This window comes from Coptis chinensis, chromosome 7 (genome assembly GCF_015680905.1).
Source record: "Coptis chinensis isolate HL-2020 chromosome 7, ASM1568090v1, whole genome shotgun sequence".
Classification (NCBI taxonomy): domain Eukaryota; kingdom Viridiplantae; phylum Streptophyta; class Magnoliopsida; order Ranunculales; family Ranunculaceae; genus Coptis; species Coptis chinensis.
Genome location: NC_141462.1, coordinates 93,653,542 through 93,679,941, shown reverse-complemented (window position 1 = coordinate 93,679,941; position 26,400 = coordinate 93,653,542). Strand labels below are relative to the sequence as shown.

General features: G+C 34.9%; 1 protein-coding gene and 2 long non-coding RNA genes across 3 annotated transcripts; 2 read left to right on the top strand and 1 right to left on the bottom strand.

Moving 5' to 3' along the window:
- The first annotated feature begins 2,452 nt into the window (after nucleotides 1-2,452).
- On the top strand, nucleotides 2,453-5,432 carry LOC147490092 (uncharacterized). Its single transcript, XR_015203246.1, has 3 exons — nucleotides 2,453-2,547; nucleotides 4,502-4,966; nucleotides 5,301-5,432. It is a non-coding gene; the product is annotated as an uncharacterized LOC147490092 (long non-coding RNA).
- Nucleotides 5,433-12,993: 7,561 nt separating this feature from the next.
- LOC147490091 (peroxidase 4-like) lies at nucleotides 12,994-15,046 on the top strand. Its single transcript, XM_086571816.1, has 4 exons — nucleotides 12,994-13,262; nucleotides 13,768-13,959; nucleotides 14,055-14,220; nucleotides 14,491-15,046. Exons 1-4 carry the CDS (start codon nucleotides 13,047-13,049, stop codon nucleotides 14,880-14,882), a joined length of 966 nt encoding a protein of 321 aa, XP_086427942.1. The 5' UTR covers nucleotides 12,994-13,046; the 3' UTR covers nucleotides 14,883-15,046.
- Nucleotides 15,047-22,021: 6,975 nt separating this feature from the next.
- On the bottom strand, nucleotides 22,022-25,986 carry LOC147490090 (uncharacterized). The gene is made up of 5 exons (XR_015201911.1): nucleotides 25,419-25,986; nucleotides 24,531-24,595; nucleotides 24,154-24,258; nucleotides 23,221-23,423; nucleotides 22,022-22,338 (listed from the first exon to the last, which is right to left on the bottom strand). It is a non-coding gene; the product is annotated as an uncharacterized LOC147490090 (long non-coding RNA).
- Between the last annotated feature and the right edge of the window lie 414 nt (nucleotides 25,987-26,400).

The window sequence follows — 26,400 nt, the reverse complement described above, 5'->3', positions numbered from 1 at the left end:
CATAGGTGGTTGAAGTTGTATTTTTGAAATGAAAAAAAGGCTAAACTATAGAGTGGATACTATGCGTCTGCAGCAAAAACAATAAAAAGCAAATGAAAGTGTAGGGTGAGATTAAATTGTTGACAGGTCTTTCTCTTCCCTTAATCAGGCAGAGAAGCAGTTGAGACGATGACAGCCGTTGGTCCTGGATTAACTGGAAGGAGCGTTGGAGATGTTGTTGCTTATGGGGGAAATCCAATGGGTTCATACACTGAAGAACAGATCCTTCCTGCAAGTGTCGTGGTGTCTGTCCCATCTTCTATAGATCCTATTGTTGGTGCTTCTGTCATGCTTAAGGGAATGGCAGCTTGGTTCTTACTTCGCCAATGCTTCAAGGTTTGTTTATAATTTCAGTCATTTGGTACCATAAACTTTATTTTAACTTCAATTGCAAGAGCTCATTGGAAAATCATGAAGTTTAATAGCACTAGGACATGTCCACCTAAGGTTTTAAGACCTCAAATGTTTTCAAAAGAGATAGATGTTAGATGGGGAACATAATGTATGAATTCTTTAATGTACACATTCCCAAAAGAACCATGTAATAAATATTATATGTTTCTATTTTACCAATTGTTTCATTTTCCCCTGTTTGGAAATTCGTACTATAAATGAATAGTGAATTTTCTTCACAATTTTACGGTACATACATACTAATGAGTAATGTTTGATGTTTATCCCAAGAAAATGAATTGTTTCTGCTTGTAGTGCTCTCCTCATAAATGTTTTCCCTAGATTGTTTAGTTAGTGGTCTTTTGTTCTAAGATGTGTGGTTTATGTTTATGAAGGTAGAATTTGGACACACGGTCCTTATTCATGCAAAGCAGACTAGAGGAGTCAAGTATCTTTTTTGTGCCAAGAGGCAAATGCCCTTTGGCCATGTAATTGGAACTGTATCAATAGAAGAGAAGGCAGCTCAAGCCAAAGAAGATGGATGTCACCACATCATAATCTACACTCAAAAGGATTTTGTTGTTGCGGGTCACTTTGATAACATCGGGCAAAGGAGTTGATGTTGTCTACAACTCTCTAGGAAAAGATACATTCCAGGTAGGCTCTGTAATAAAAGATACATTATGATGTAGACTTTGTAGAAAACATACATGGAAACAATCTGTGTGTTTTAGACAATAAACTGATTAGTGTTACTATAAAAGGGATTTTGAATAGGCAAAGACCTACCACTTTTACATTCTGTATTGACTTTTATATTGGGAGATTGGGAAGAGCTGTTAGCCCGTGAGTATTTATTCTTATCTATTGGAACTTTATCATGTTCCAAAAAAGAAAATGTTTGTAAAACATTCATATTGAGTGTTACTTGACGAATGACTACATGAGGACAATTGAACGAAATTGTTTTCTATGCTTCCGTGTATACCCGCGACCGAAATTGTTTATTGTACCGATTTTGGATTCTTATGTTGGATGTACGTTTTTTCAGGGATCACTGACATGTTTGAAGACTTGTGGATACATGGTTAGCTTCGGGCAGTCGTCAAGTGTAATAGACCATGTTCCATTGTCTGCGCTTGCTGCAAAATCGTTGTTCTTAATAGGGCCCTCACTGTGTTTAATTCCCCATCTCATTAAACACAGACTTTCCTACCAATCTATTGGATTTATATGATTGGAGACACTGGGGTGTACTTGAGGACTTGAGGATAACCTATGAATGCAAACTAAGGTACCTTCGTTTTTGTTAGTTTAATTCTATTTCAAATGCTATTGAAATCTTTCTTATATATAGTTTCGTAGAGTTTCATTGCATGTGTATGTCAGACCATAGTTTCTAACTTTAATTAACTAATCTTTGCTATGTACATTCAAATTAAAACGTTTGTCTAATTCCCTAATTCATGTGAAATTCTGGTGAGAATCAACAAGCACCCGGGGAACATTGATGATTCAAATAGTACCGATTAAGCTTAACCTTTACAGTAACTCAACTCAAAGTAAACCATTCCAGATGAATGCACTCATTATTATGTTCCATAAAATGTTGCTTCGAACTCCTATTTCTACTTTTCATTATTTTTCCAATTTTCATAAAATACTTTGAACATGTCTTGGGTCAGGTAAAACAAACAATACAATCCCATCAACATAACGGAAACAATTCCATAAATTTTAAAGTTCACTTTCTTATTTTTGTTTAGACGAAAAAAACTATTATGGTTGATCGTAATTTACAGATGCAACCTATTGTGGGTACGTACATAAAGGATGCATATGCATTGATTTAAGGTTCCATGCTTGTTTATTCAAGTTCATTGTGAGCACCTACTTTAGCTTTTGTAATTGTTAAATTTAAAGAATGATAAAGTGTATCAATGCATAATTATAAATAAGTTGTCACTTGGAGTATTCCAATGCTTGCTCCCCTTACCTTCCTAATGTAGGTGTTATGATCAAGAGAGTGTGAAATTGCCATGGTAGATGTAAATGAATAGAAAATCAATAGGACGGAGAGAAGAAAATGGAGCGGAAAAATTACTTTTGAAATTGGTATGTCTCACTTCTTTTTTTCCTGTCTATAGTCTTTTTATTTGCATAGTTGCCTTTGATAGATTGTAGTCGCTTTGAACTTTTTATTTTGTTGGTATATAATTGCTTTTGACATCCAAGCTTTATTTAGCATGTCTTTTTTAGTTTCAAAGATTATACAAAAGGGAACATTCTTATCTGAGCCCTTAGTGCAAAAACTACGAACTAATTTTGGTATAGATTTATGTAATAACATTCAGTTGGTTTTGCAAAAGCTTCGGAATTGTGTTGCGTAGTTACTGTAGCACTTTTATGGGTTCCACTAGATTAAGTTTCAAATTCATGTCGCCACACCTAAGGTTTATGCTTCTTCAATTTTCAGATTCACTCCTTGGATCAACGGTAATATTTCTTATATGTTTTAATTTTTTTCCCAAATTTTATTTGTTCATGCTACCCTGTTTCTTTCATTGTTTCATTTCCAATCTACTAAGATTTTATTACTTTTAAATATTGTTGGTTGTAATTCTTTATTTGAAGGTTTTTCTTCAGCACCGTTCTTTATACTGCTCTTTAATTATAGCAAGACTAAATGTTTTGTCGAGTGTGGAACAATGAGATACTTAGTATACATGTTAATGAGTGTGTGGAACAATAAGATACTCAGTATACATGTTAATGAGTCTTGGGCATGGAGTTATTTGCTGTTCAAGTTACCACATTTGATTATATGGTGGAATGGTGATTGCCGCGTGTAATCATCTATATCACATAAGGTTGCTAATGTAGCAATTCTTAATACTGTAACCAATACGTGAGCAGCCAATTGTCATGTGTATGATAAAACCATTGTGTCTCCGATGTTGAATTCGATAAGAGTCGCTCTTCCCTCCTAGATAAATGCCCTCTTTATGGGTACCTCACACTGGAAGCGCAATCAAGAAGTTGTCAGTAAGAGTTTTGTATTTGACGTGTTGGCTTAGCTGCTCTTAAAATTGAATCCGCCAGTGAGTTATACATGATAAGCCCAACACGTGTATGGAGGCAGTGATGGCACTCTTATTGCGATGTATCACTAACCTGGCTAAGTCACAACCTGGACCGACGATAAAATTAGTTATGACAAGTTTACTTGTGAAGTTGCGTAATAGGATGAGTCCACCATTGTCTCAACATTCTTTTGGTTATCTCATTGTGACTGCAGAGTTACAATGTTTGAATGAGTCTATCAAGAAGATTGAAGCTGAATATATAAAGAAAGCACAACCTGATCTTAGAGTTTTTTTTCCTAATTGTTTTAGAGACCAGCTTGGTGCATACTGTGCTGCAGAGCCATTGGTCTCATCATTTAGTGGTTGGTGTAGGTGCCCTTACTATGAAGTGGATTTTTTTGAGTGGTAAAATCCCATATGGGTCAGTCCTTAGTCTGCTTCATGAGAAATTTATTGTGGTTATGGATACAAAGATTGGTGATGGGATTTAAGCATGGGTAACTTTACATGAAGAAGACATGCCTACTTTTGAATCTGAACTAGAGCTCCTTGCTTTGAGGAGATGGGAATAAGTAGTCATAATGATGCAGTCCCAAGTAGAGGATAATGAAGAGCGCCAAATGCTTTTGTCTTAACATTAGCGGGATTATAGAAAGCTCGTGTGTCTTAAGAATTTTTAGAGTTGTAAGAATATTCGTTTTTTCACTTTTTTTTCTTTAATACCCCAACAAATATTGATAGTTCAAACTATTATGACCTCCCAAGTAAAGTGAGCACGAATTTTAGAACTGCTTTGCTCATATTTTGTCCTTAAGGCTTTAGACTACTTTTTAGCGATACTTGGGCCATAAACAAAAACTGATTAAAATGACCAACTCAGATAACGTGAATCAGTAGTTAAATTTTCAGAACTCAATTGTAAATTATGCGATGTGATCGATTGTGTTTATTATTTACCAAAGTTGAATTTCCTTTATCTGCAGAAACAAGATGGATTCGATCGGAGCGTATGTGATGAAGCTTATTGGCCATTTGGAGATTGTTGGAATAGTTAATATGCAAGTGTTGGTGGGTTTAGGTACTACTTTGCGAGATTTTGATTAAACAATCTATTAGTACGATCATTCATGATTGATGTAGGCCCCTCATCCTAGCCAGTGTAAGATCTGCTTGTGTTCCATTTGGAGATGACAGATCTAATGAGGACGTGTTTGAAGCTATATCAAGTGCAATTTGTAATCCATTACTTCCAGCAGTTCCAGAAATCTTTGCATGTACAGTTGGACAGAAGCCAAGCTGGGCAAAAGCCAAGCAAGGCCAAATTTACTATTTAAATTGCCCAGTTCAGGAGTACGCTTTAAGTGATTTGCAACCGACCTACCAGTTCTACACTCAAATTGCATCACTTAAGAGTCAGGGTTTCATCTCTCACTGTACTTACCAACCGGGTAAGCTCTCTTCTCCCCGTTCTCGATTTCAATTAATTTAATTTTCAATTCAATTAAGAGGAAGAAGTACTACAATAAGATTTTAGAAGATTTGTATTGTAAGCACACACTTAACTAACTTTGGATACAAAGTGCTTTAGTATATTGTAGACCTAAGCCATCTCTCTTAATAAACTCGGATAACAAGTCTATTTTTAATGAGCATTTTTTTTTTGCTTGATTAATGATTATTTGTCAGAGATATCAAACACATTTGAAATTGATGAGCAAGCACTATATAGTAATTGGTCTGCAATATGTATTTTGATGGGTTCTTATGCTAAGGTACAAACAGCGGAGCAACGACAACTTTATGTAAAGGACATGATGGACGACTTCTAGGTGCAATGTACAGCAAGTTCAAGTGTCATAATGCTATGCAAGCAGAGTTTAAGGGAGGAGAATTAGCAGAACTGTTAGCAAAAATATTGCATCTGACCAACACACGGTGGTAATAGGTGATAACCAAAAAAGCTCATGAAGCTTTTTTGCGATGGGGATAGCGATGCGACATGGAGATTAGAAGACCACTATAATAGCATTCAAAAAGCTTTTTGAAGAGTATTTTCAAGTGATTTTATGGTTTTGAGTTTTTGGGTTCAAAGTAAATCTAATTATAACGCTCATAGTATAGCTAAATGGGTATTTGGGTATGTAACTCAGCATCTGACCTATGTTTAATTTAAGTTTAAAGCATCAATGAAAATTTACTGATTTCATATTTGTGCTCTTAAGACGTGCATGCACGTGCATATTGCTAGTATATATAATTGAGGAATGAAAGGGAAATGAAGTGTGCAACCTTAAAGCATGAATTTTTATTATTCTTTGACTTTGACTATGTGGCTGATAAGAACTACGAAGGCTTGATTCCAACCTTGAAAGATTTGGATACGTAGACAGCTTTGAGCAAAAGTCCAGCCATTATATTATATATTAGTTATTAGTTATTAGTTATTGTGATAACTATATGTGTACAATATTAGTACTTAATTGTGTATGTAATTGTGGTTGTTCAAAATGTATTTACGAGACATTTAACTAATACATTATTCCTGATTGAACCTTTTGATATCTATGATTTATATAATTGATAATGAGATGAGTTGATTATTTATTGTGTTTGGAATATTTAGTAATGATTCTATTATTTGAGACGATGTTTGTTTTGTAACGAAAATATTATAATAAATAAGAACTCTTGAGTGTTAAAATCCGGTGTAAAAGTGTCCGGTGAAAATTTAATGTGTTGCCCATATTTTTAGATCTCTCCACGCCTCTTTGATGAAAAGAAATGAAAGGAAATATTTAAGACTAATGATGTCATGTGTAAAGCTGACTTAGAGAGGAACTAAGGTATTCGCCTTGCGGGTGGACTGTATTCCTTGAGTGTACGAGAATGTAAGTATGAATTCCTTAAATGTGGCGAGAATGACCTAAGGTATTCATTGAATATGCCATGAATGACCTATTAGTGTTATGATGGGTATTTCTTGAATGTGGAGGGAATGACCCAAGGTATTCATTGAATGTGCCATGAATGATCTGATATTTTGTTATGCCCAAAAGAGGCTTTATGATTATGTGTATGGAAAGCCCAGAGATGGTTGTGACTCACAAGTTACGAGTTTACAAGATGAAGATATATTTCCTGGAGGCAATATCCCCACTTGGGACATATGTCTTGTAGTGGTACTCGATGTGAGTGAGACACACAGATATGTGTGATTTGGCAAATGTGTGAAGTGCAAATCGTGGAGTAGAAACTAAAGGTTGGGCTGTGTCTTTTAATAAATGAGTCAACGAGATAATTAATAAGCAAAGTAAAATATTGATTTTACGTGTGATGGAGTTATTGCATATGATGTATATGATTTCTTATGAGAAATATTTATGTGGTTTGTGTGAGTTGATACTCACGAGGGATGCATGTACTCCCTAGTTGTGATATAATTCCTCATTCTCATATGTAGACGAGTGGTTTTAAAGAAAAATATTGGCTTTAAGTATGAGCGAGTTGTTAGATATGATTGGTGATATATTATGATATTATGCATATAATTTCTTACGAAGGAATGTGAATATGGTTAGCGTGATATGATGGATATGGTGGGGTGATATGAATGTTAGTTAATATTGGTGATATATTATGATATAATGGATATGGTGGTGTGACATAAATGTTAATATTGGCGATATATTATGTCAGATTATATATACCTATGATGGTTGCAGTGAGAGTAAAATAGACGTATACTAGAAAACGATTACGTTTGGGAAATCTAACTTTGTTTTGTAGGAGGATATGACTTATTAACTTTTTATGCAGAGATATTGTCCTACCCTAAGATGACGTGCTGACTTAAAGGTAAAGTGTATCAAACTCATATTTAAATAAGTTATCATATGTGTATGTAATAAGTAGAATGTAAGTGAAAATTATATTGTGAGTTATTTTGGAAAATGAGAATGATGAATACTGTTATATGAGATTTCTTGTAAATGTATATTGGGGGTTGAAATCTTACTTGGGAAGAAACTGCATGCCGTTTTGAGAATACGAGAACTAAATTGTCTTCTAAGTTGAAATGATTGTAATAGTATATTTCTTGATTTGAAAGATTGAACATACTGCTATACTATTTTATATTTTTAGTCTTACTCATACCAACAAATTCAATTTGCTGACCCATGTTTGCTTTGTTTTGCAACGTGGGTGTGTTCTTGGAAACATAGATGGTGGAGTGCAGTGGATGAGGACACGTGAGTTGGAGTTGCTCTTGGAGTCTTCTGGTTTAAGTTTTTCTGAAGTGCACGGTTTTGTTTTGAGACAGATGTAATAGAGTTGGTTAGTTTTTTTTTGTAATTTAATAATGTGATTGAAGGATTGTTCCTTTTGGTTTTAAATTTGATCTCAGATTTTAATATCGTGGTTGATAATATGTTATTATGGTTTCATTTCATCCTGGGTTTTCAGATGATTGAATAGGGTGACGATTGAGATAATTATATCTTGGATAATTCTCTATTTTTAATTTTCTGGAAATTTGGGGTGTGACAGAATGGCTACAATGTTAGCTAACCAGGTCGGGTATTCGACCTCTCTGATGAATCCAATATTTTTGAGCTTTTCTATCTCTTAATTGGTGGCTTTTTTAAATTTGAGTGCTAGTTTCATAGGTCGTTGTTTGATAGGCTTTATAGTTGGATCTACATTTAATTTGTGGCAAGCAACTTGAGGGTCGATTCTAGGCATATCGATATACGACCAAGCAAACACACCTTTATTGAGAGATAAAAAATTGACAGTTGCTCCTTGAGCTTGGGGTCTAAATCAGCCTCTACATAAACAATTTTTGGGTCGTCATTTGTGCCCAAATTGACTTTCCCTCCTGGCTCGACTTGCGCTTGCTTTCCCCCGAGCTTGTGCATTTGTTGATCTTTGGAAATTTTGAAAGTTTGAGGATTTTGCAGCTTTGCGATGTCGTTTGTCTAGACGACTTGAGTTTTGGCGTTGGTTGTTGTGCTTACTTGATTGCATCTGTGAGCTTCTAGTTGGTTGCTTCTAAGCTCCATGATGCCTCGGGGTTCGGAGAACCGCATGACTTGGTGTAAAGTTGATGGAACTGCTTAGATCTTGTGAATCCACCTGCGTCCTAAGATGGCAATGTATGATGACTTGACCTCTATCACATTGAAGCGTGTTGAGGTCTTAACCATGTCAGCTTTTTCTCCAATGGAGACTGGTAGGATGATGTCTCCAATGGCATCTGTGCGGTCTCCATTGAACTCATAAAGTGGTGCATTTGACTTTATCATCACCGAGTCTGGTAGGTGCATATCCTTGTATGTTTGGTAGAAGATGATGTTGCAGGAGCTGCCTGGATCAATTAGAACCCGCTTGACTATCCATCCGTTGATCTTGACGTGCACTACCAGAGCATCATTATAGGGTAGGCACACCTTGTCGAGATCTTCCTCGGTGAATGATATTGAGGTAGTAGATTGAGAGCTGGCAGGAGTGATCACTTCAGCTTTGTGGGATAGGTGGTAGATTTCTTTTGCGGTTCTACGCGGCTGGCGCTTTTTCCGCACCAGGTCTCGTCCCTGGAAGTGTCTGTAATCATGTGGATTACCTTTTCCTTGTCATGATCGGAGGAGTGATGTTGCCTGTTATACCTCGACCGACCTGAAGATTTAGATCGTCGGGTTGTTCTGCTTCTGCTCATTCTGCGTGCAGGTCATTCATGACTATGGCTCCTGTTTCTGTTCCGGTTGACATTCAGTTTATGTCTGAGGTCGCTTTCTGGCAGAAACTCTTTCAACTTTCCCTCTTCGACTAAGTCTTGGAGGTAGTGCTTTAGGCTCCAACATTCATCTGTGTCATGGTGGTGGAGTTTGTGGAAGTGGTAGTATGGACGGCCTGATATGGCGATCACCTTGTTGATGTTTGGTTTGAAGTAAGGTGTTATATATATCTTTTTCAGGATATATGGCTTGGCGTCCTGGAGAAATTGGAGAATTCTCTCTTGGTGTACGATGGCTTGTGGGAGTTGGTACCCTTGTTGCTGCCTGAGTACTGGTTGCTTTCTTTGAGTCCCCGTTTGTTGCTGACTGTGAGGACTTCTTGCCTTTGTGCTGGGCCATCCATTCTTCGTACTTCATGTACTTGTCGACTTTGTGGTACAGGTCGTCTAGGCATTCTGGCTTGTTGCACATGAGAGATCCTGCTAGGTCGGAGTCGTCTAGAAGGGCGTTGGTGAATGCAGAGGTTGCGAAGCTATCCTTGAGGCCTGGTTCCATTGATAGGAATTCCTTTTTGAAACGTCCTAGGAAAGCGCGGATAGTCTCGCCGTGTGCCTGCTTCAGCTGGAACAGCGTGTCTAGGTCAGCTTATTTCTCCCTGTTGTGGATGAACTCTGCTGCGAACGTCTCGGCCAACTTGTCGAAGTTGTTGATTGAATCAAGAGTTAGCGTGTAGAACCAGTCTATAGCTCCATCCTTCAAGCTGGCTAGAAAGAGTTTGCACTTTAGGTAGTCATAGTCTGGAGCACTGTAGAGCGCTAGGATTTGGCTGAAGCGAGCTATGTGATGGTCTGGACAGGAGCTACCATCGTACAATGGGAACTTTGGCTGGATAAAGTCAGTGGGAGGCTGTTTGTCCCTGACTTCTGTGGTGAATGGTGACACTTTGTATGACTGGAGCATCTTTTGTATGATCTGGGCTGCGCGGGCTTTTTCACTTGACTTCTTCAACCGCTGAGTGAAATCCTCCAGTTGTTGATTGGTGGTTGTAGTGAGGGATGTGACTGCATTATTTTCAATTGCGTCAGGAGCCAGGTTGTTGGTGTTGGAGGTGGTTTGCTCGTGCATAGCTTGGTTCTCTTGCTGGAGCGTGGTAAATGATTCGTAGAGAAACTTGACTTGATCTACTAGAGCTTGTAGTTGTGCTTCCATGATGGTTTTCTAACCATCTTGGTGGGCTTGAGAAATGTGGTGTTTTTCTCAAGGGAACGAACCGAAAGACTGCGCCAATGTAGAGGTGTGGATTTGTATCTACGACCTAATGTTGAGGTTGATAGGGAATGGCTGCACTCTTGCTTGGGATAAGAGTTGCCTATGTATCAAGTTCCTTGGATAAACTTGAATCAAGCCTTACGTAGTTCATCTCTCTCTACTTATAGATGTTTGAGCTAACTTTCCTTATTTGCTCCTGGCCGTTGTCAAGTGTAGATCCATATTTTGTGTTATCTTGATGATTCGTCATTACTTTTGATGTTACAAAGTAAATGTCTTCTTGATTGGTGTGTTAACTGAGCTTCAGGATTGATGTAGATTATTTGCTTCCATATATGACTGTGTTTGATATTTGGGATGACACGAGTCCGGGTGTTGTTACGCGTCCGGTGGTGTGGTAATGAAATGTGAAGATCTGACACTGGGGTGTAGACACGCGTAATCAGAGTGATCAAGACAAAATGTTTTAATTTAAATTCAGCTAAATATTTTCCTCTTCGAATCTTTGTTAGTGATTTGTACTATCAAATATGGTTTCTTCGAGTTTCTTCATTTTTATTACATTTTTTTTACTCATTAAAGAGAAATTAATTTTTTTTGCTTACAAACCTCTCATTGTAGATGTCAAATAACAGGTGTACAACAAATAAATTAAACTGACTATAACGCCTTTTGCTCTCGCTTTACCTGGATAATTTATTTTAGGCGGCAAATTCTGTTAGTTTAGCATTAGATTGATTGAAGAATGCCAACGTCTAAAAATATAATATAGTCAATGTAGTTTGATCAAATCTATTGTATATATAAGAGACGATTGGATCACATATCAACCAGCCAGGCAGCCAACAACTTAAGAAATTTAAATAAACTACGAATTGACTTGGATCAAATTTCCTAATTACACTCCTGCTTTTAGGAATTTTTTTAAATTAATGGAGTTGAAATATCTGAAGAGCATCGTTTATCTTCATAGGATTGATGGGTTTGGTACTGTACGTAGTTGATATTTTGTAGATAATTTTTTCAACTTTCTTCCCTCCTAATCTTTTCAAATATCTCATCTTCTTGTCTCATGACAATAAATCTGTATTAACATGTGAAGTGTAGGACTGTTATTACTATTATGTATTAACAAATCATTTTTATGTAGAGATGGACATAAGAACAGCTCACAATAATGTACGTCAAATTGTCAATGTATAGTTTCATATATAAATAACCATAAAAAAAAAAAAGTATAGTTTCATAATGCAGAAGGTCTTGTTTTAAAGATTAATGTGGACTTTCGATCTCACTCATGGAAATTGAGACCACTTGGCTTAGTTCTCATAATGTAGAAGGTAGCTAAGCTTAAGGTGGGCTTTCAAACTCATGGAAATTGATACCTTGCTTTCATTTACCAGTACCATGGAGGCATGGCGGGATTTGTTTACAAAATAAGAGAGCAGATCACCTTTCAACCGTCCCGATTTGTATATATTTATTAATCCCTCCATGAAATTGAACAAGTACTAAAGTACTTAGAACTTAAAAGTTTATTATAAATTAAATGATCGAGAGCATAGTATTAATGTATTTCCTAGGAACATTGCGAGCCAAAAACCAAAAACAAAAATATGGCACTTATTTTAATTAGGAGATCACAGTGGGCACCGTTGATTGTGCATTGAGATAGACGTGCGAAAGTTTAGATAAACTTCTTCTCATCAAACAGAGTAATATTATAGATGTCATCAATCATGTCTTGACCATCACACTTTCTAATTATTGGTTATCGATGTACAGTTAATTCTTGGATGATAAGTTGATAACTATATCTGCAACTATTAATTTAATGTGTTTAGTTAGTGAAACCTAACGACTTCAAAAGGTCAATAACCTTCCTTTACTATTTGATGGATAGCCTTGCATATCATGGTGGTCCTATAAACCCCTAATTATCATCCCTACGTACGTTCAGTTTTGTAATAATCTAAGAATAAAGTTGGTTTTTAGGCTCTACGTTGACAAATCTGGCTAGTATGCTCTTCGTGAATTGAATGAAGTCTTTCCAATCGTAGAAATTATATTGTTCCAACTGTTGAAATTTCCTAAATGATCATATTGAAATCCATCTATTTGGGCCTTTGATTGACGGATTCACATCCGATCAATTCATAGCTTCATTGTATACTGAAAATGGTTATTAATCGTTTTTTGTGAAAACTCCGAAATTGATCTTGATTTTGTATATACATTAGAATAATTAACATGTTCAACAAATAATATTCCTATATGAATCTGACCATTTCATGTTTAATTTTTTTTTTTTTTTTTTGCTGGTGGTCCATGTTGTGATCTCAAATCCGGCTCTTTTAAACATAGATTATCAGAAATAGTTAAGAGCCATGCAATGGTCTTCAGGATTAGGTAACCCGTCAATGCCACAGATCGATCTTCAGAAGCTCTATATATAGTGCCTTGCTTGTTCTCATAGCCACACTCGTAGCTTTCATAAGTCATAACAACTACTACTATAAGCAAAATGGCTTCTTCTACGACTTTCATGGCAATTGTCACAATAACTGTTCTAGCCTTATGTTTTGGAAGCTCATATGCTCAACTCTCAACTACTTACTACTCAAAATCTTGTCCCAATGTCTTCAAAGCCATAAGATCTGTCGTGCAATCTGCAATATCCAATGAACCTCGAATGGGCGCTTCTCTACTTCGTTTGCACTTTCACGATTGCTTTGTTAATGTAAATGTCTCCTTAATCGATCTAGATAGCTCATCATTAGTTGGTATCCTTTTTGTTGATAACTTCATAATAGACCAAGAATATATAGCTCAAGTTTGACTAGTCACTTTCTTACTAGCCGATGATCTAAGTAGCCATTGTTCTCCGGCCAATATATGGTCGATGCATGCATAGGTAGTCTTATTATTGGTCTCATTTTAACTTTTTTTTAGGACTATAACCGAAAATATATTTGATATAGTACGTATTATATTTTACAGTCATATATAGATATACTATCCTGTTGAATAAAGGGCAAGTGTACACACTATTGCTAGAACTGCATTGATTAACTAGCGATAGTCCACACATGACACATTGAACTAAGCTGTAAGATATATTATATATATCGTTCTCATGGACTGACAATTTAATTTATAAACCTTTTTTAGTGGGTTTTTAAATTCTCATAGCTATAATATTTTCAGTTACCCTTCATATATTGAATTATCTCATGCATTGTTAGGGATGTGATGGTTCAATACTGCTTGACGACACCTCGAGTTTCACAGGAGAAAAAAATGCAGTTCCCAATCGAAATTCGGTGAGGGGATTCAATGTCGTTGATGATATAAAGTCTGCAGTAGAGAAGCTGTGTCCAAAGGTAGTCTCTTGTGCTGATATCTTGGCAATTGCAGCTAGAGATTCTGTTGCGATTGTAAGTGCATTTCGTTTTTAGCATTTAATCAAACTCAGAATTATAAATTTAAGTACCCCTAGCTGAAAATGTTATTAATGGGATACGCAATTCAGCTTGAAGGTCCTACCTGGAATGTAAAACTTGGAAGAAGGGATGCTAGAAATGCTAGTCAAGGCGCTGCTGATAGTAACATTCCCCCTCCAACTTCTAACCTCACGAATCTCATCTCAAGTTTCCGAGCTCAAGGTCTCTCTGCTAAAGACATGGTTGCGTTATCTGGTATAAATCGTCACTTTCTCAACTACAACTTTTGGATAAACCAGAATAACACCAGAATAACACCAACATATATGCTCAAACAACTTAATAATTGAGAAATAATGTTGAACCAGTCATTTCAAGCAAGTCAGCTACGTTTGATCATTAATTATGAGGTCATAGTTGTAACCAGAAAGGAAAAGCCAATTTGAGAATCTGCAAAATTCTACTGGTCTACTTATTTAAAACAGTGTTTTTTAAAACAATCGTGCTAATAATATTTTGGAACAGGTTCACATACAATCGGAAAAGCCAGGTGTACTACCTTCAGGCCTAGAATTTATAACGAGACCAACATAGACAAGTCTTTTGCTAAGACAAGGCAAGAAAATTGCCCAAAGAAAACAGGGTCGGGAGACAACAACTTGGCACCATTAGACGTCCAAACTCCAACTTCTTTTGATAACAACTACTACAAGAATCTGATCAACCTTAAGGGTCTTCTTCACTCAGATCAAGTATTATTCAATGGAGGATCAGCTGATGCCCAAGTGAAAAAATACACCTACAGTCCTGATACCTTTTTTGTAGATTTCGCCGCAGCCATGATCAAGATGGGTGACAACAAACCACTCACTGGTTCAGAGGGAGAGATTCGAAAGAAATGTAGAATGGTGAACTAAGATCGTGTTATTTCAAGGAGACAATAAAACAAAGCCCAGCCCAATTTTAGTTTTTGAACTGCGTGAGTGTGCTACTTTTTGTGTGTATCGTGTAATAGTGCTATAGTGCTTCTCTTGATTCTGTACCAGTTTTGTTTTGGATTATAATATAATGTTTTTTTGGATTTAGTGTGTCATTAAGAGCAGGCTCAAGGGTCAGAATCTGTCAAAAGATTTAACCATTCCAAAACCGTTGAATTAGCATCCATTTCATCAGCCCCCCCTTTTTGCCTCTGAGTTCTGAAGTCTGAACATCCTCTTCACGCTCCTCTCGATCAAGTGCTCAATCTGTTGTTGCCAATCGACTCACATATATAAACATGTCCAAGCGACCAAACCTCAAGCACGTCTGAGAAAATTTTGAGCCTCCAATATCATAATGCAACTGACTCATACCACAAATTCTGAAATTGATTCTTGTGGCTAACCAACCAGGCTTTAAGTAGCCTTGGTGGAATCTTCAGATTATTGAATCTGTTATTTGACTTATTTCTAAGTATCAAGTGGAAGTTTACTATGCAGCATAGCACAACATATCTCGATATATCACGATATTTGGAGATATCTATCTAGATTTCAGAGAAAGATATATAAATATCACGATATGTTTAGAGATATATACGACTGCAAATATCGGTGATATTTCAACGATATTTGTGATATTTTGCGATATTTTGTGTATATAACAATTTTATTTAATATTTACCATTATATTTCAAATAAATATAAATAATGTATCATGATATATCAAGAAATAACCACAATATTCACGATATTTATCGATATTTTATATATATTCACGATATTTACATGTGAAACAATATCAAATATCCCCAAAGAAGAGGATATATCCACGATACATATCCAGAAATTAAATATCGATAAATACCTATATCCTGATATTTTGTACTATGCTATACAGCCCTCAAGAGTTGAAATGAAACAAATTTAGTACTGGTCAAAAAGTAAAATGCCATATGTATTAGAAGATGTCAACCCAAATAAATGCCATACTAAGTAGTCAAGACACCTTTTAGGGGAGATACCAAAAAAACCAAGGCCCAAAATATCGCCGATATATATTGTTTTTTTGGTACACCAATATAGATATATTCGATATATCTCAACCGAATATTGAATTCTTTTTTTTCCCGATATAACGATATATATTGACCGATATATACGATATATCCGATATAAATTGTTGACTTTGACCGATATTGTTGACTTTGACCAAATATTGTTGACTTTTACTGATATATTGACAATATTTCCGATATAATCGATGATATTTCCAATATATTGACATACAAAACAAAATTTTGACTGATCAACAAAAAAATAGATATCTCTGATATTTCCAATTTATCTGATATATATCGATTTTTGGGTACATCAAAATATTCACCGAATTTAATATTTTGGGCCTTGAGAAAAACACCAAATATTTGAACCATACCAAATACAAAACCAAACCAACGCCAAGCAACTTCAAAAGAAACATCAAATATTCGACACTAAACCACGCACGGCTTTCGCAAAATTGCGCAAAATCGTACATTTGGTTCAGCACCAAAGCAAACACTAAATTCCAACCGATTTGGTGTTTTTTTGGTTTGGTATTCAAGAGGTCTTACCATTAATGATGCAGGACAGTAATGGTATTGCTAATTAATATTAGTATTAGTTTTAGCAACTATGGTTATAGTTCAAAGTTAGCTATTAGTTATTTTTAGGATCTACTAAAACTTTGAGCTGTCTTTCCATGGTGGTTTTACCTAGTTTTGTGGGCTTGAGAAAATGGTATGAATGTTTTTTCTCAATGAAACAAACTAGCAGACGGCGCCAATGTAGATGTGTGAGTTTCCACCTACGACCTGATATTGAGGTTGAGGGGGAATTGTTGCACTCTTGCTTAGGATAAGAGTTGCCTACATATCCAGTTTCTTGAGTGAATTTGAATCAAGCCTTACGTAGATCATCTCTCTCTCTACTTATTGATGTTTGGACTGACTTTTCTTATTTGCTTCAAGCTATTGTCAAGTGTAAATCCATATATTGTGCTCTCTTGATGATTCGTAATTATTTCTGTTGTTACAAAGTAAATGTCTCCTTCATTGGTGCGTTGACTGAGCTTCAGGATCGCGGTAGATCATTTGTTTCAATGTATGGCTGTATTTGATATTTGGGACGACCTGAGTTTGGGTCATGGTTACGTCCTGGTGGCGTAGTATAACCTACGGATATACGAATTGTGAAGATACGACCTGGTGTGTGGACACGTATGCTGTAGTGATTGGTTTGAGAACGAAGGGTACTTACAACTATAAAAACTAGAACGGCAGACATCATAGCAAAAGTGTGACCGGTGTCAAAAGTCGGTGTACCCCATTGCAAAAGATATGTAACCTTGACCCTGAAAGGACCCATTAAAGCGAATATCAAGAAGAAGGAACACCAACTGATAGTCATTTTTGACTTGCCATCTTTGTAAGGTAATGTCAAAGAATAATACAAGGAATTAGACAAAACAAGAGAAAAACTTAATTAGGGGGGGGGGGGGGGTGTAAACAACATGTGTGGATTTGTCATTAGTGTGGTTGACAAGGAAATGAACCGTTTCCGATTCATGGGTTTCTTTTAGTATCTAGAGGCAATGAATAAATATATAAGTAAATGAGTACCGAATTATATGCCTTCTTTTACATTCTTACACAAGAAATTTTGTGATTAGGCTGCTGTATATGGTTGTTAATAGAGAGCTGCAATCCGCATTGGCTCTCATTAGACCACAAGGACACCATGCAAAACCCTACACAATAATGGGGTTCTTTATTTTTAACAACATTGCTATCACTGCTCACTATATTCTGGATAAGGTATGGTGAACTTTTGCTTTGTTATTCTATTTTATCTTGAAGTTTAAATTTTTCATAAATTAACTTTTGCTTTGTTGTTCTTTCAAGTATACAAATATTAAGAAGATACTTCTGGTAGTCCACCAATGCAACCATAGATGGATACCCTGAGATTAAAAAAACTCTACTACTACATAACTAATTGCCTAGAAAAATCTTCAAACTATAGGATTTCGGGCAATTTTTTTTGCTAACTTCTACTACCGCACCTCTAAATTTTTCACAGCTATAGTAGTATTATAATCAACAAAAAAAATAGTATGAAAAAAAAACTAATAAAAAACATTTCATTAAGCCAACGTTTTTTTTTTACTTTTCTTTTTGCCCTTACAAAATTATCATTTATCATTTATTTTGAGTCCAAAATTAAAGATTGACAAATATATGTATTTTTGAATTTTTGATGGGTTTATAAGACTAAAACAAATAGCCAAAGGCCCAAAGCCCAACCGATTAGTTTGTATAATTCTAATCACCCATAGGCCATAACAAACCCGTAAGCTCTTTTTTTTTTTCTTTCACTCTCAATTCTTGAACAGACTTCAGACCTCAACCCAAAAAAACAACAAAACAAAAAACAAAAAACAAAAGAAAACAAATTCAGAAAGGACTTGCGAGGCAACTTGTTGCACGTTTGTCCTAATTATTTATAAAACTCATTATCATTATCAATAAAATTTCTACTTAAAAATAATAATAATAATAACTTTTTTCTTTCAATATTAATATTTTATAGTTTTCTCCACATGATAGTAGTGTTATAGATTTATAGCATTATAGGAAGTTAACAATTTGTTAAATTGTTGTAGACTTGTGGACTAAAATATGTAGATATAAAAGTGTAAAATAGAAAGTATCAATTAATTGCTTAAGTGCTTAAGTAGTTAACTTCATTAGTCCATATTAAATTATTAGTAGCCAACATACTCTAGTTACCTACTAAAATTGAAATGGCAATTGTTTTATTTTATTCAATAAAATATTAATTATTTTGTTCTCAGTTGTAGGCGATCCTATGGGAAAATACTTGGTCACTCCAAATTGCTTTGCTTGGATGTTAGACCAGATTAGGATTTATGTAGTATATTCATGTGTATTGTATATTTTTGTGGATAGCTAGACAAAGTTAAAGTGTGTAATGTGGCTAATTTTATATGTAGTGAAGAATATTTCGATGGAAGAATTGTTATTGCTCTGGAAGGAGGGTACAATCCAAGTGCAATGGCAAGAGCAGTTTCTCTATGTTTAAATGTTCTACTAGGCGAAGAGATTGTTCAGCAGCTTGGTGAAGCATCTGACAGCTTGGGAGAATCAACAAATAGCGACATTCAACATGTAGTTTTAAATATATATTTTTTTGTAAGTTTTTTCTTTTTTTGCCAGTTTGCACACATCTTGGAAACTATTGGAAAAGCCTGAGGAAAGCCACTTTTGGTAAAACTTTTTAGTGTGTATATATTTTACAATATTAGCATAAAATTTATATGAAATAGGATTTATGTGTGATGTGTAAGAGAGGAACTCTACATCTGATACGAAGAGGGGAAGACTAGGGAAGAGAGTTTTGTGACAGTGAAAAAATTGGCGAAGGACACCCAAATTCTTTTTATCACCCCACTAAACACAAAAGATCTCTTTATGTTGGTCAACCATTTACTATCTAGACTTCACTCTCTCCCTCCCCCAACTCATGGGTGGTACTATTTGATTTATCGGGACTATATTTGGTCGGCTTGTTATTTGATCACTATTAACCTTGTTAAGTTCATAATCAAAGATTCTTCAAATTGTTTATGTGTATTATACAAACTTTATTTAAAATGCTAGGGGATCTGAAAAGAATTGTTCCCCATGACACCGATTTGGAGCCAAAGGAGCAAAGAATGTTGTCTAGAGTGAAGGAGAGAGAGGATGAGGAATGTTCGCACATGGTGGATGAGAAAGATATGTCAAATGTGGTAGTTTTGGAGGATCCTGCAAGCAGGGAGAGGAAACTTGAAGAAATAAAGATATCAAAAGCATGTGACCCTATCAAGGAACAGGGCCAGCTCTGAGGGGTAGGCAGCATAGGCAGCCACCCAGGGCCCCCACGAAAATAGTCCACTAAAAAGCTAAGTAGTTAAAACCGGTTTTTAAAATTAATCAGTCGAGGAGCGATATGCAATTAATCAGTTAATCGGCGATTTAATCGGTTATATCTAATATATATATTTGACACTTTCAAAATATATAATAACATAATCATACAAGATATTTCTAAATAGTTATCCGACATGTTACAAAAAATATCAAATTCTCATAATCATATCTAATCAACTCAGTTTTAAAATACGATAGAGATGTCAAACACAGCAATTATGTTAAATATGTAAAAGAATAAAGAGAGAGAAGAGATAATATATATTAGAGAGGTATTACAATAATTTGTATATTTAACATTCGTGAAGAGAAGAAAATAAATAAACTCCTTGCTTTGTGTGTTTATTAGGTTTCATTATTATTAATACCATTTAAAAATCCAATTTGTTAATTTTACGTATTTTTTTGGGTGGGGAACCGATATTTTCAATAAAAGTTTTTCTCAATTTAGTGAGAAATCGGTGGTCTCGGCCGATTAATCGGTCAATTCGGTGATTAAATCGATTCAGTGAGAAAAAATTTAAAATCGGTAAAAACTAACCTGGTTACAAGCAATACGCAATTAATCGACGATTAATAAGCCGATATAACCGATATTGATAGCATAGCTTAAAAGGGCAAATACTACACTAGACCCTCTACCTAGAGTCGAACTTGGGTTGGAGTAAAGCAAATGTAAGGTTATTACAAGTAGATCACTCACATTTTGATGTTTAGAGAGCCTTTAGATTAGTTATTACTTATAAACAATATGCATATGCTTTTTCACAATTTCAATAGATATTTTGGGTTTTACAAAGCCCGATTTTAAAAACTCGCCTAGGATTAGGGTGCAAGTGGATATCCAAATATTCGAATCCGATTCAAATTCGTATTCGAAAAATCAGATATTATCCGAAAATTTCGGATATCGGATTTGGATAATTTTTTATGTCCGAACTGGTTTCCGATACGGATTCGGATATTACCATATCCGCATCCGAAAATATCCAATCCGATTTAAAAAATTAATAGTTATTATATATAATTTATTCATTATTGTATAAAATATTATACAAAATCATAAACTAATAATATAAAACTATAATAACAAAATAATAATAATAAATGACAAATATCTATATTTATAATAGTTTTTATAGTGGTAAAATGAATTATTCAAAGAAAATAAAATTTTAATTAATATTAATTTTCGGATCGGATATTATCCGATATCCGAAATCGGATTAGGATAAAGTTTTTAATATCTATCGGATTCGGATTCAGATATCGGTATAAATTTTCGGATTTGGATACAATCATATCCGAATCCGAACCTATCTGTTTGCACCCCTACCTAGGACCCCATAATTTGAGAGCTGGCCCTGTCAAAAAAATTAGAGTGGAAATCAATAAGATTGCTGAGAAGGTTGAGCCTATTATCCTTGTATCACAATCTTAATTTGGAGCTGTCAAAACTTACAAACCAACTGTATTTATTATTTTCTTTTGCTTTAAATTTTCTATAGATCTCCATCTTTGAGTCAGTTGTGTGCAATGGGACGAAGGTTGATGAGGAGTTTGTTCTGGTGACGGAGTTGCTCACAGTGCAATTGTCGAAATTGAAACAGTGCAATTGTCGAAATTGAAAAGCATTGGGGCAAAGGTTAGTACATGTCTGTCGTGTACATTTTGTTGACTTATTTATTATGTATGACTTTTGTTTCTCATTATTTTACACTAGTAAACGGGCACGCGCGTTGCGCCTGCAAGTACATTGGCTACAAAACATAATATTTTATTTTCCAATATAGTATAAACTTCAATAAAGAAAACATTCTAGCAAAAACGCCAGTGCTCTATATTAAAAAAAAAATGTTGAGTTGGTATCAAAAGTTTATATTTATATCGAAAGTTGAAGGATTGAATTGAGTGAAAAAACAATCTTGATGGAGTAGAGCCAAGTTAAAAATAATGTAACACCTGTTAACCACATCGCAGATTACCTGAATTACAAAACAAATCATTTATGGCAATAACATTCATGTAACATTCTAAAAAGGATTTGCATGAACAATGCACTACTATAATTTGAAGGAATAAAATTTTAGGTGAGGGTAAGTATATTAACCCAGTGATATACCAAACATTTCAACAAAATGTAGGTACAAACATAAAGTCAAAGATCAGTTGAAGATAACTAAATTTCTCCAAGAGCATATCGTCTCCTGGTTTTCAATACAAATGCACAGTTGGAAACTGGCATGAAGTTCTTACTCAAATAAAACTAATTGATGTATCCAATTAGTTGATCAACAGACAGCTGTGCCGTGAATTTGAGGTAGCATTTGGGAATCTTTTTTTCTTTTGACGCTCCGAACCTGCATTTTGAAAGTATAAACCACTTCAAGAAATAAGCTCATTAGCATTTATGTGGTAACAATCTGGAGGGTGTACAACATCACAAATAATTCAGGATAAATTGGACTTGACTATTAACCCATGACTTCCATGGTACTTGCACTGAATGATAGCACAATAAAACGATGTTCATCCAACACTTAGAATATTTAGAGAAAGTGCGTACAGGCCAATAATCAGAAGACAAACTTTACAAAAGAAGTATATTCATCCAACACTTTTAAGAGTATATAAATTATAAGATTAAAACTGGTGATTCTTGATAAGCATCTACAGAAATTCTGAAAAAAAAATACTCATTAAATTTCTCAAAATGTTTTTTAAGATGAAAATTAGAACTTGGCCTGTTGAAAAGTACTGATCAAGACATTTCATAAGGCACAAATATATAGCAAAAGGAGACAACTTAACATTATCTAATAGTAGGCTGTGATATTTTCAGCAACTTACTACTTCCGATTTGAAGTACCAATAGTGTAAACATTGTCTACTTTAAACACTGTGTAAATTTAATTTTGAAAAACCTCAAAAGGCAAGGTTCTCTAAACTGAGAACCCTCTAAATTAGACATAAACCAAAGTTGAACACGTGATGAAGATTACAGATGAGAATGGCAGATAACAAAGCAATCTATCTATCACTGATTGTTAAGCAAAGTTGTCATAGTCATAGAAGTATCAAAGTAGTGAGTACTCAGTCATTCGTTTTTTCTTTATCATCTTTCAATTTAGTTGTGGCAAATGTTAAGTACACCTTTTAATTTATTAAACAGAAGACAACAACGAAGAACTCAAATAGGAAAGCTGACATATAAACCTGGATAATTAAGGATAAATCAATACCTTCACTAAAATAAGATGAGAACTCTAGCATATGGGCGGCCATTGACAATGAATTGATGTAGTCCCCTTTTGATAGCAATTTCCATCCCTCTTTCTTAAGCATTACGAGGCATCCATTGTCAACTTATGCTTTTGCATCTTTCAAAGCATTGGTTTAAGCATCGTGTAGGATGTTTTTTAACCTTGTGTTGTTTTTTTGCATTCTGCAAAATTTAACCACGACAAACCAAAACAAATATTACTAAATGCAATCAAAATATTTTATAAAAAAAATAAAAAATAAAGGGAGTAACAAATTCGCATAGTTTAGTTTTTGGCATATAGTGAAGGTCACATACAATCAATTCCATTCAAAAGAAATATATATGGTAAAGGTCTTGCCACTACAGAAACCCGCAACGCGTTCATTCAACCAAATTCAAAACAAATCAATAAATTTTCAATTAAAGCAAAAAAAATGAAAAAAAAAAAAAAAAAAAAAAAGATGTATAAGACAATGTCTTACTAAAACAATTAGCGCCTGCAACAAAAAGTACAAAAAGTGATTGAGCAAACAATATAATTAAAGTAAACCGTGATCGAGAGTCTGTGGTCCGGCCTGTTGAGTTGGGTCCAACTTTCAGAGAGTACAATGCACAATTTCTCATGTTCATTTACAAAGGACTTCAGTCTCTCACAAAGAACAGTAAAGAATTAAGGTCTATTCATCACACCACATTGCTCATGTGCAAATCGAATTTAAATTCTCAACTGGAGGATAGTCTACTCCATGCCATGCATGTTTCTTGGATTCTCCTCCATACCATTCTGTGTATATTGAATATAGCTTACCAAGTAATCAGATTTTCATAATAATAACATGACTACCAAAACTAAAGTATAGTTTTAAGTCGAAAGAAATATCTTGAGAAGATCTATTTAAATACAAATTACCTTGGCAAGCTGTTTAGCAAGCAACAGGACCCCTGAAGCAATGTATGAGAGTTCATACGAATTTACTGCCCACTCAAAACCATTGAATTTGTCAACGAATATACCCTGAAAGAAATCGACAATTATTGATTAGCGGATGATAATTCTTGGCTAGGTGTGTGATGGGTGTTGCCTGTATGCTATGCATGAAAGTCGAAATGGACGGATTGACCATTGTAGAATTGATAGTAATTATGGTTTAACGCAACAGAGATCAAAATATATAGGATCGCAGGCAATCCAAAATGAAGATGTTGAAGGCAACATAGATGGCCATAATGATTTTTTTAAATTAGTAAAAGAGGTTGCATACATAGACAATTGGAAAGAACTCTTACTGGGGAGAAATTTGTTGTTGGGAAGGCGTGAATCAACAACAGCAAACTGACTAAAAGAAACCTCCCTGATCATAAGATAAAGCAAATGAAGTAATGAAGTTGAAAAGGAAACAGGAGTCAAGGTTGATTTACAAATAAGCTCATTAGCAATTAATAACATACTACCATATACTCAATTTCCATCATAACAAAGAAAATATGATGAAACATAGATGAATGATAATGTTATTTACACCTTCCACTGTGCATTGAAATAGATCGGAAGAGATATGAATCTAAATTTCATAGTAAAGTCAATAATATAATACAAAATTCATAGTACCATATCCTCAAAATGTTTACCTAAGACAATGAATATAGAAGCAAAACTAAAAATGCTGCTATTCAATGTGTTCAAGGTTTGACAATTATTTTTTAAAATTGAGAAATATTAACATGATTGGTGACGCATAGAAGTGGTCAAAGCATTAAACCTAGGACAATCCTCCGTAGTAGCCATGATCATAAGAACATTAGTATGATCTAGCATTTAAACTACACTTGAGACCATTAGAGTAGTGGTTTTAATCCATATCAATGGCAAAGTAGTAGTGGTTGCGACAACTAAAAGAGGCACTTCGTAGTAGAATAATATGAACTCCATATTTAATTGGGCATACTACTGAGTTTCTTAAATACTCATGCAAAAAGAAATGCTTATGGCACGCACAAAAAGCGAGTACAAAAAGACCACTCTATTGGTGCTTAGGAAAAACTGGTTCACACAGCAAACATACAGAAATAAAGCTATTTTGTTTCGTATTTTTTTTAATAAAAATACAAAAAATACAAAGAAATCAAAGAACGTCTGAAATAGTGCTAAACGGGCAACAAACTTAAGAAACTAACCTCTTACATTGCGGTTGCACAGTGTTAAACGTTGGTTACCAATCTCCCATAATTTCTCTCCCTCTGCGAAGTGTTGTCAAATGTGGAAAGGTGTCAAAACAGTTCGTACGTGGTTTAGAATGGGTTAGAAGCTTTTGGAGATGGAGAAATTATGGTAAGGGGAAGCAACGGTTGTCCGTTTGAAGCGGTGTGTTTGGTTATTATTTGTGAAAGAGAGAGACTCTGTTTTCAGAGAAAATAGTGAATGCTACAACAGGGCGAAATTGAGAAAAGTACCAACATGCTTGAGTGGATGAGTTCGGCGCTTGGCAAAACTGCTCCAAAGTTTGAAGAAGATCCAAAGCTTGGTAATTTTTCAACATTAATGCACAAATTTCTTCTTTTTCGAGCCAATTCCTTTTCTTCATTGATAAACCTAAAAAAAAAAATGAAATTGGGAGCACACACACAAATAGATATTGAAAATCTCCATAAAATTTTGGTGGAGTATTAGCGGGAATGTGAATAGTAATAGGGAGATGGGAAGAGGGCTCACTGTTTTGAATGAGAAAACTGTTTTGTGGGTGAAGAGATGGGACGAAGGAAAGAAAAACTGTTTCGAAGAATTATAATTTTGCCCAATGACTAACATACCCTTTTACTAAAGCCTTTTCAGAATTTGGTGGGTGAAACTTTTAGGTACCCTTTTGATTTAAAAGAATGGGTTAAAACCGATAATACTAGCACTAATAACAGCGAAGGTCTAGGTGATCCTCGGATTGTGGTGAATGGGTAGTAGGAGTGTTTATTTGTGGTATTTAGTTTGGCTTGTTGTTTTGTGTGTACTTTTATAGTGGAATGTTGGGATATGATTAGGAAAATAAAATGTTTGTTTTAACGGTTAATTTCTTATGAAATTTATAATCGATTTTTTTTTTGCATGTTATAGTGTTGTTTTCCTAACGGAGTTTTCTATTTTTAAGTAAGTATTGACTAAAGAAGA

Coding starts and splice junctions, on each gene's coding strand:
- LOC147490091 (XM_086571816.1), top strand. CDS start 13,047: ATGGCTTCTTCTACGACTTTCATGGCAATTGTCACAATAACTGTTCTA. Junction 13,263..13,767: donor TTCACGATTGCTTTGTTAAT/GTAAATGTCTCC, acceptor ATGCATTGTTAG/GGATGTGATGGTTCAATACT. Junction 13,960..14,054: donor CTAGAGATTCTGTTGCGATT/GTAAGTGCATTT, acceptor TACGCAATTCAG/CTTGAAGGTCCTACCTGGAA.